This window comes from Pteropus vampyrus, unplaced genomic scaffold, assembly GCF_000151845.1.
Source record: "Pteropus vampyrus isolate Shadow unplaced genomic scaffold, Pvam_2.0 Scaffold68, whole genome shotgun sequence".
Taxonomy (NCBI): Eukaryota; Metazoa; Chordata; class Mammalia; order Chiroptera; family Pteropodidae; genus Pteropus; species Pteropus vampyrus.
Window position 1 is genome coordinate 744,295 of NW_011888849.1, and position 11,159 is coordinate 755,453.

Here is an 11,159-nt window from a genome sequence, read left to right on the forward strand (position 1 = left end):
CCACTTTTGTCATCTTTTTGAAGTGCAAATTAGATTTTATCTCTCTCCTATTTAAATCCCTTTAATGACTTTCCATTACTCTTCTGGAGGACAAATCCTTAGCAAGGCATTCAAGGCAACACACTATCTGGCAGAGCTGCCTACATTACCAGCTTCATCTGGTACTTTGCCTTCTCTCTCTCTAGACTTCAGCTACACCACTCTAAGTTCTTCAGTTGCACCAAGCTTATTACCTCTTCAAGTCCTTTGTACATATTCTGTTCCTTCCCAACCCCTACTCTTTGCTTAGCCAAAGACTACTGTGTGTAGTGTTTAGAATAATCATCCTTCTTCAGGAAAGCCTTCCCCTCTGCCCCACGTGTACACCTCATGTCACCTCTCTATTATATAGTTAGATAACCAATTATTCATTTATGGTTTAATATACAGCTCCCTCCCAGATGGTAAGATCTGTGAAGTAAGAACCCCATGTTCCCTAGGACCTAACACAGAAGGCCTTGTACCAAATAGACACCTGATAAGTATGTAAGTGAATGGATTTCAAGGAGTCAGAAACTTCTATTTTTATTCTGTTAAAAGACAACCTTAACCTTTTAAGCAAAATACTTTCTTCCTCTATGAAGTCTGTATGAACATAATAGAACCTTCTAAAAGAAATGTATCTTCCATTTTATAAGGCCTTTCCACATAGAGATGATTTCTTTATCAAACTATAAGAATTTCCTACAAAACCTTTTTTTTGAGTGCTGAACTCTCAAGACAAAATATGAAGCCATCACATTAGCATTCCACTTTAAAGATGACATTTTGAGACATCTGTTGAACTAGTGGTTGATCTGAGCATCTTAACAGAGGCTTTCCGAAGATGTTAATCCATTTCCCATTTGCCCCAAGAATACTTGCCAGCAGCATGCTTGCAACTGCAGTGTTTACCCCCAGATAACTCACGGATTATAGTCCTAACCGTACCCCCAAAGTTTGCCACAAAATATTTCGCGTTTGTTATTTCGTTTGTCTCTAGTATATTGATAGTCTTTGGAAACAAATAACATCATTCTATTTATAGCATTCTGGTTTTAGTAGTGGTATTTCTATTTACAAAATACAGTAATTCTTGGTCGCTAAAAATGTCAAATCCTAGAAAACGTAGCATTCCTACTTGCGATGTTAACATCGTTCTCAAACAGTTAGCCAAAGATTTGTTTGGTGAATCCAATTTATGTACACATTTCTGTTACATTAGGCTGAGAGACAAGTTCCATTTAGAAATAACTCCAAGAACAGTTTTTATATTTTATTTTCACACTGAGAACCAGTCAGATTTGCTTCAGCCTCAAAGAGCGTGTTTATATGAAATTAATGCTGGCAGCGAGCTGCATTTTTTTTTTCTAAACAGCAAATGGGTTAAACCTAATAGTGACTTTAGGAGTAGAAATTTCATCAGGAAAAACAATTGTATGGAGATATTTGAGGCACAGGCAGCATTAGTGTACCCATCAAGTCACCTCATTCCTTATTTTACATGTAGGGCTTCCTTAAATTTTCTAGGAGATGTATAAAATTTTGTCATTATATAGAAAGGAGTATTAAGCTCAGGTTAAGCAAGTCGCTCAAAGTCTCACAGTTAATGCATGTGTTGGAACTAAAATCGCTTTCTCACCTAACCTAGATCTCACCAATTCTATGGCTTTCATATTTCTAAAACTTCACTACTCTGCAGAGATACCTCAGGAGCTACCTTCTGGAGTGAATGAAGAAGCCAAGCCCCAACCCCTGCTTTAGCCGGACCAGTCAATTCCATCTGGAATTATACATAAGATCTTGTTTTGGGGGGAAAATACCTGAAAACCACTAAGAAGCTTCTTAAAATAACCCAGTGTGTATAGCAAGTCCCCTGTTAGTATTTACTTTTTGTGCTTTTGTCATGTGAGGTTAAGCTCTGCCTGACTTCTGGCTACTTACAAGAAGCAAAACAAATTCCATCTAACCTTTTTCGATTGTGTTTCCTTCTTCCTGCTTTTTCACCTCCTCTTCGATTACCTTCATCTTTGCATCATATTCATCAGCTAGGGATTTCCATTCGATTCTGTTATTCTGAAGACCATTCAGCATTGGTGTGACTTCTTTGTGAAATCGTGAGAACTCCTACAGAGAATTTTAGGTCAAAAACTACTTAAATGGTTGATATTCAGTACTTTTATATGCAGGAAGCTGTAAGGAATTGTTGCAGCACTCAGAGCTGCAAGAATGAGCTAATTCAGTGCCTTGGAAATGAGGAAAGACAAGTGCTGTCTTCCTTGCCTGCTTAAATCAGTCTGTTCAATTTGCTCATGTCCGAGTTGTCTCTCCTTTTATTCCAGCCCTGAATGAGAGATTAAGATAATACTTTGGAGAAATGGGGACACCCCTCATGCTTTCCATGTAAGTGCCTTTTTTATTTTGGTTACAGTTTGAAAGAAAAATTCTCATCTAGATGATTATATATTTTTCTCAAATAATTTGTTTACTTACCTTATATACAAAAGTACAAACAAAATCAATAAATCCAACTTGAAGTTTAGGTAGTTCATCTTTTTTGTTTCTGTCCATCATAGGCTGGAAAGAGAAATAAATCCTTTAAAGATATTTTTCTAAGGCTCAGTGAACAAAATAGACTGATTCGTATCGATAATTTTTAATAACTAGTGCATTTTTATGTCAAGGTCTTTACAATAGGTTGTTGCTGCAACACTGTTCTCTCCAAATCTCCTTGTTCCCAAAATTCACTTGCAACCAGAAGTGCTACCTGCAAATAAGAAAGACTTGGTTCATGAAAGCAACCTATTAATAGAGAATACACATTTTATTAATATGAGTGACATTTAAGAATAGGGTTTATGGTTAACATTTGTGGTATTGTCATACCATATGCTCTTTGGTTTTAAAAAGATGTCATTTACAGATTCTGTTGAAATGGGAAAGGGAAATTTCTCTTCCTACTTCAGTGTTCCAGACTCATTCTGGGAGTGCCTCCCTCCTATTTGCTATTGCCTCCACCTCTCAACAATAAAAAGGGGAGATGGGAACATGTTTAATTCTATTACATTATGCTTCAAGCTCTAAAGCTTCCCAAGTCCTCCTCTTGTCCTGCTTATTTATTAGCATCTAACATAAATCTGCACGTGTGCATGTACACACACACACTCACACATATGCACACAGAGACTGGAACACGGCTTTACTTGATTACACTGTGCAGATATTTGAGGGTGAACTTATGTAGTTTTAAAAAAACACAATATCAAGTTTATTGAACACCTACTAGCTGACTTACATAGGCATGAGCCAGGCTTGCCAAGAAGAATAAGATATGATATTTTTGGCTGACCTCTCTTTGCAGCCGGCCCTCCCTTTTAAGAATATACTTTCGCTTTCAATAAAACTAGCTTGCTTACAAAAAAAAAAAAGATGTGCCCCTTTTCTTTAAGATGCTCTTAGTCTAGTGAAGACAGTCATATCAGCAGTGTGGTAAGCGTTATAGCAGTGATAGTATGAAGTACTATGGATCAAGGAGAAGGGAGTAAAGATAAGTTTCATAGAAGAGGGAGGCTGCCTTTATGTTGTTATTGAGGATGAATAGTAGTTTGCCAGGAAAAGTGGGGAAGACTGTATGCAGATAAAATTGAATGTCCAGAGCTTATGTGAGTAGGAGCTTAGAGTGTGAGGCAGTGACATGGGAGAGAGTGATGAGAAATGAACCGGGGAGTGTAAGTTAAGGACAGATAGTGACTGGCCACGTAAGCTTTGCTGGGAAGTTTGAACTAGATTCTCTAGGCCACTGGTTCTTACCCCTTGAGCCCTAGGATTCCTGCACTAGCAGCCTGAGAAGATGGAGGCTAAGAGAGATTTAAGCTAAAGTAATGTTACTTTTTTTCTTTTATAAAGCAATCTGTGTATAACTTTTTGTGGGGGGACAATGGACTTGACTTATTTTAAAAAAGCTTGAAAACCTCCAGCAACCGTGAGTTCAGAAGGTGTTTAAGCAGTAGAATGGCTGAGCAGAGCTCTGTTTATAAACAGTCCCAACAGCAGCGCAGAAGAAGGTTAGGGAGTTGATGATGAGAAAGGATCACTTGGGAGGCTGAGTTGAATGGAGGTTGTAGCAAGGCTGATAGGCAGGAATGATTTTGAAACAGGGAGGATGGACTCAAGCAAGACTCTACGTTTCCGGCTTGAGTGATTGTATGGATGAAGAATAGAGGAGGAAACACAGGCATGTCAGGGTGGAAGGAGCACAAGTATTTGGTTTTGGACTTGATGGTTCTAATTATTCTATCTTTACAAACACAATCCACAGTTATAATTGAACCCAGTGAATTGTGGCCTCTCTTCTGCTTCGAGTTTTTCCTAGTAGTTACTGAGGGAAAAAGAAGCTTCTTTCATCCAATTAACTAGTAAGAAATCCAGTGGTAAACTAGCAGCTCCCTACTCTCACTACTCAAGGCTGGGGAGAACTTCTGTGGAAGGCACTGATAAACATGAACTCACAGTGCCTTCTAATAATTGATAGCACATCGAAGAAAAGATTGTAGGAGCCACTCTTGATAGAGGAAAGCACTGATGATTCATCTTTGTCTCCTGCCGATTTATTGCCTCCATTGAAAAAAAAAATCAGACAATCCTTGAATAATTGTATATAAACTCTTTACAGCCTATTCAGTAATAAGGAATTCTTTCAAGAAAGCATTTTCTTTCCAGTATTTCCACTATTTGTCTTGTTCTGGGCCTGATGAAAAAGACCTATTGTCTTACTGACATGTGTGAGCTCTTGAAAGCTATTTGCCATTCTTTATTAACAGAAACCCACCAGGGAACATTTTACTTTTGTCTTAACTTCTCAAGTTCTTCTTTTCTTCTTTTTAAGTTATAAACTAATTGTTTGAGAGGACAAGTTTAGGATAATGAAAGATAATTGCTTATAAAATTATAGTCATATAATTGATAGCTATAATAAAATTCTGAGGTTGCCAGATATCTTCATGCTCACTTTTACATGGGACCTATACAATGCCTGAGAGTGTGACAGAAAATATAACTGTACTTGCCTGACTTTGTACCTCCCAGGGCTTGGTTATAGCTGACAGATCACATGCAGTCATCATCATTGCCCTTTGGAAGAAAATAAAAATTGTTAAAATAGAAAGAAATACAAAGTAAGTTATTTTTTTACAAAACAGGAATAAAATTCTAACTACTCACATGATAATCTCTTTTTTGGTCGGATCAATGGTTACATATTTGATGGCCTCTTCTTCAGTTTCCATTTTTTCACAGGCATCAACAATTTTTTGAAACATGGTTCTCTTCCTAAAAAAGATACAGCTATGCAATAGTTTTAGCATATAAGACCAGAAATAAAAAGGTATCTTTAATATGTGTTTTCGATTTCACGTTCCCACTTTGCATCATATGTTCGCATAATGTATTTAAGAGACCAGGGGATAGGAGAACAGGGAATGGTCATGTAATCTTAGCGTAGCAAGAGTTTCAGACAGAAAAAGCATAAGCCATAAAGGGAAAAAACCTGATAAGTTTGAAGACATTACAGCTAAAAGTTACATGTGAAAGAAGAGATCATAACATAAAGGCCACAAGCTGTGATGAGATATTATAAAGCATAAAACCAATAAAAAAAATTGGGACCCAAAATACATGAAAAGATTTCCAAGCCCACTGATAAACAAGAAAACACAAATTTGAACAATAAGATAACATCTCACACTCAGCTTAACAAAATAAATAAGTAGATTTAAATGTGTCCAAATCAGGAGCAGTCCAGATAGGGGATAACAAGAGCTCTTGTATACCACTGGTGGGAGTTTAAATTGCCACAATGACCCAGGGGTGTAGTTTTCAATGTGGTGTAAAATTGAAAATATGCAAACCCTACAGCAATCCCATTTCTAGATATGTACTTTAGAGAAACTCATATATATATAAAAGGATAATCTAATATAGGCAGTGATGAAAAATTAGAAATAATATAAATAGAAGAACAGCTAAATTAATTATGTATATTCATGTAGTTGCATATACACTTAAAATGAAGGAACTGGATCTCCAATTACCACCAAGGTAAATCTTTAAAAAAAATGTGAAAAAAGTGAGTTGCAGAGAGGCATGTAAAGTATATGATACCATTTATGGAAAATTTTAAGATACATTTCAAAATGCCATATTAAAACATGTATGGAAAGGACAAATACACATCAACATCAAGATGGTGATATCTGTGAGGAAGAGGGGAGGGGTTTTTATGGTGGAGTCGGGGTGGGAGGCCTCACTTTCATCATTTTTTTCTCCTTAAAAAATAAAAGAGAGACCTAAGACAGTTGTGGCAAAATCTTAACATTTGTTGAATTTGGGTTATGGATATGTGGGTATCATTTATATTATTCTAAGTATCTGCCTCATGTTTGAACTACTTAATAATTAAATTTTTAATTAAGAAGGATCAGTCATCCAAGTCATTAAATATTTTGATCTTATAACTGGTTCTCTTTGTTCTAATTCATTTTCACCAAGCAATTTTATGGTTCCCTGATAAGAAAATACACAGAAGCTTGGCATGTCTAGTCTCCTTGGTAACTATTATTATAAATAGGCTGGCACGCTGCTCAGAATTCTGTGAGTCTGATTAATATGTATCAGTATCATCAAGATCCTTGTCTCCCTCTGACAGGATCAAATGTCGGACTCCAGCCCATGGTGAATCCACCAGGACACAACTCTACCTTGTAAAGTTTTGTGGGATCACTCTTCCGACAATGCATCAATTTTGCTGAATATTCTTCAATTCGAACTTCTTCAGATAACAAATTACTTAGTATTAGGGGCTTACATTTTTAAAATATATTTCTAGATGTCTAGTGTATTCACGGTCAGTCATCTTGAAGGTATTCTATTGATAATCCAAAAGGAAAATGAATAAATATGTATGTGAATAATTGCCTTTCAACTTCAATGCAATGGATCATTTATGGAAGGCAGTATAAGGAAGTTCTGTACTTACTTGAAATATAAAGCCAGGTCAGTTGCTATTATTGCAACTTCAAACAAATGAATAACTGTTTCAAACTGGCGTTTATTTAGGTTCTGGAAGATGTTTAAACTCTGTAAGACGAAAATTCATAATAAAGTGCAATCGTTAATTTGCCTTTGATTCAACAAACAAACCAAACTATGCTTAACACAAATTAAGATTATTCTCTTATTGAAAGAAGAAATACTAGTTCTTTCGCTGTTTTGCTTTCAATTTTTATCTCTTGAATTAAGAAACCTCTCTACTTTCAATAATAATTTAATTTAAGCTATAGGAATAGATATTATTAGCAAATGTTTATGTAATCAATGTATGAGATTTGGGAATAAATAAGTGTTTTCTTCTGGGACCATTTAAAAATGATAATATATTAAAGAATTGTTTGTATTAATTGAAGAGCTTTAACAAAGAAGGTCTGGTAGATATCCAATTGTTAGACATGTTGAATCATCTACCAGGTAATTTCAGAGTGATCATAGAAACTATTGGAAAATTTAAAAACTGCAAATTACACTAGTAGTCGTGTATGTAGGAAAAATAATGAAATCCTCCCAAGTTGTTCTTAAAATCTTTTTTTGCAGTTATATTTGAAGAAGACTTAACTAATAACCTCTTCACATGTGGATCTTATTCATTACTTAGTGTTCTAAAAAACCAGAGTATAAAACAAGTTGGTCTAAATAAACCATTTAAGGCATAGAGGCCAAAGGATGGATGTATAGTGGTTTTGCCAAATGAAGTTGACAGTTATGAAATACAGAAAAATTTCACTAGAAAAAAAGAAGAAATATGCTATTAACTTATGTAGAGTTAGGGGTAGCATAATGTAGAAAAGAATACTGAACTAAGCACCAAATAATAATAGCAAACACATGATACTTATGACTTACCAGGCACTGTTCTAAGTGCTTTATAAATATTCTTAATCTCACAACAAACCACAACACAGTTAAATTACTTGCTCAAAGTTAAACAGTGAGTACATGGCAGCACTGGTATCTAAACCAATGCAGCATGGCACTACACTGCCTTTCAACAATGACTCCAGGTTCAGTTCCCAGATTCACCACTTGGTAGTTGTATAATCCTGGACATGTCACTTAACATCTGTATTTGCTCTCACGAATGGGGATAACAACAGCTACCCTGCCTAACTGTCTAGCACTTAGTCTATGGTTAATAAATATTTGTGGAATGTTGACTCATATGAGATGATAACAAATGCATTTTAAAACTATAAATTGCTACAATGGCTGTATCATTGTTTTATATAAAGTTTTGAGGCTAGCTCCAAGTTAAAATAGAATTGCAAACCCAGGACCAAATATGGCTCTCTGTCATTCCAGGAGATCAAAATATTAGAAAGCAAGACAGAGACAAGAACTCAAGTTTTAGGTACATACTATACTATTTATTATATAAACCTTCACTTAAGTCATATTTTTATAACAACTTACAGGACAAGAAAAAGGGTATTTTACATAGCAGACATAAGTCATGGAAAAGGAAGCTGTGATATTTTTTGTTAAAATAATGAGTTCATAATAACAACTATAGTTAGTCTTTTTAAATTGATAGAATAAAGAAATGGCTGTTGAAAACTCCAAAGTACAGTAAATCGAAATAAAGTTTGTCTAGACCAAAATCAACTTCTTGAGACAGTTCACAGCAGCCCCTTGGACACATCAGTCCATAATCTCTGGACCAAATCTTCTGGATATAGGCTATTTTCAAACCGGTCTGGATTAGCCAGGATGAAAAAAACAGTAAGTGGGCATTTGTAATTTTAATCCCACTTAACCTGTCCCTTATTTTACTACCATGGTGGCCTTCCTTTGGACTGGTGGTGACTCAATGGCATGTTTATTTCAGTGAGTCACTGTCTTTATTTGTCGATGTACATTTTTACCTTCTGAAAGTAATGTATATTATGTGATTCTGACATATACTTTGCAGATCCAATGACATTTAAAGTCATCCTTGATTGCTGTACTAGGAGGGAAAATGAGGAGCATGCCTTAAGTCTGTAGACAAATTAATGTCAACATATGAATCATTTTAATACTTATTGTATATTGAAAATTTGCTAAGAGAGTGGATCTCAGGAGTTCTCACCACATACACACAAAAAGGTAAATGTATAAAGAGATGGATATGTTAATTAGCTGGACTAGTAATCATTTTACTATGTATATCAAAACATCATTTTGTACACCTTAAATATATGTAATTTTAAAAAATAAAATTAAACAAAAAGTTATATAAAAAAGAGCAAAATAAAATCATTATAGAATGGGGGTGGGTGAGAAGCAAAACAGGCTATTGAATTTAAATAAATAACCCCATAGAATAGAACTTCCTTTCTCTAACTTCTTAACCAAGTGTCAGATTGTACAGAGTACATAATCTTTAACCATTGACCAAATAAATCAATATTTATTTTTTATGCACCAATTATTTTAATGTATGTTTCTTATATTTGTGAACCTGGATACCTGTTGCTATTAGCTAAGTATACATATGTGTGAGAGAAAAAGCTACATATAAAGAGAAATATAAAAATAAATATGACTAACCCTGTTGTACTCCATTTAAGTCAAAATTTAAATTTTGATTTAAATTTTAAATCAAAATTTAAAAAAAAAACAGCTGTATTAAAGCTGATAGATTGTCAAAAGTTCTTTTACTTTACAAAGTAATCAATATTGGATTTTTTAAAATGACATACTTTTAAAAGTGGTATAATTAAGGAAAAAGGGTATACATTCAACTTTTCAGTACTACCTTTTTATACATAGCACAATACACCTGAATTTCACTCTCAGCTTTTTTTCTCACTCATTTTCACTTTGATCTAAAAACATGTACAAGTCTATTAATTGAAAAACCCTTTCTTAATTCTGTATTTTTTTATCCCCTTCCTTTTACAGCTAACGTTCTTAAAGGAAGAGTTTCTAAGTGGTTTCTTTTAAAGCTATGGATATAGGTTCATATAAAAGATACTGCTTCCGTTTTTTTGTTTGTTTGTTTGTTTTACCTATTGCACAGTTTTTAATTAGAATTTAAGCCAGTAGGGGCCACTGTACATCTTTCAATATGGTGAGGTGGAGCAGGCACCTCACCATATTATTAATATTTTAAAATTTTTAAATTTTTTAATTTTTTATTATGGTGACATTATTAACGAAATCCAGTAAGATTCCAGTGTACAATTCAACTGTAAGTCATATATATTTTGCATTGTATATTTACCATTCATAAACTGCTTCTGTTTTTATGTTAGATGCTGGAAAGCTCTTGACCAAATCGTAGCCCATGTCTAATAAATGTTTATACCTCATTGTGTACATTTTGGGCCTTTACATACATTAAAAAAATTTTTTCCATTAGCCTTTATTTTCTTTTTCTTTTCTTAAATGTATTTTGTGAAGCTCCATTAAACATTTTGGGGAAAATTCAGGAGTAAACACATATACACACATGCAAGTGCTTTTTAAATAATGGAAGACAAAGCCAGTGATCCTTTAATTAGAGCAAAGGGTCTCAGTATATGGACAGCACACAGAAGTAAGGATATCCCTCAAAGACCTAGTTTGACACTACAGAACAGCAGGAGAGAAGTTGATGCAAAAGCTATGCTGGTATACATTTGTATTGACTCCAACTACTTAGTCTCCTAGAACAAAAAGTTAGCCATAAGTAACAAGAGTGAAGGGAGAAGGCAGACATCAGTGGCTACATCATAACACAGAGAGCCTGTAACTTGTGGACTTTGTTCAAGATGAGCCTCAGCCAAAATCAAAGAAGTGTGTTCCCCAGACAAAGGAAATAGAATTGATGAGACAGTGTTTGAGACAATAAATCAGGAGCTGAAGATTTCCTCAGCTCATCCCTGCCCTTCCTCCAACAGAATTCTTCAACAGATAGCTGGTTCCACTAAGGGATGAGTAATTTTCAAAAGGAAACAGCATAAAACCTCTCCATAAAGACCACAAGAATGAAAAAGAATCTATAGACTCAATGCAACTCCAACCAAAATGCCAACAGGTTTGTGTACGTCTGTGCTTTTGTAAATTGA

General features: G+C 34.8%; 1 protein-coding gene across 1 annotated transcript in view; it reads right to left on the bottom strand.

Moving 5' to 3' along the window:
* Nucleotides 1-11,159, bottom strand: part of PDE6C (phosphodiesterase 6C) — a 39,926-nt gene that overhangs the window by 2,102 nt on the left and 26,665 nt on the right. Inside the window, exons 15-20 of the mRNA XM_023531435.1 lie at nucleotides 7,052-7,152; nucleotides 5,239-5,346; nucleotides 5,085-5,148; nucleotides 2,711-2,785; nucleotides 2,512-2,595; nucleotides 1,989-2,145 (exon numbers count right to left, since the gene is read on the bottom strand). Coding sequence (XP_023387203.1) covers nucleotides 1,989-2,145; nucleotides 2,512-2,595; nucleotides 2,711-2,785; nucleotides 5,085-5,148; nucleotides 5,239-5,346; nucleotides 7,052-7,152 — 589 coding nt within the window. The remainder of the gene's footprint in view (nucleotides 1-1,988; nucleotides 2,146-2,511; nucleotides 2,596-2,710; nucleotides 2,786-5,084; nucleotides 5,149-5,238; nucleotides 5,347-7,051; nucleotides 7,153-11,159) is intronic.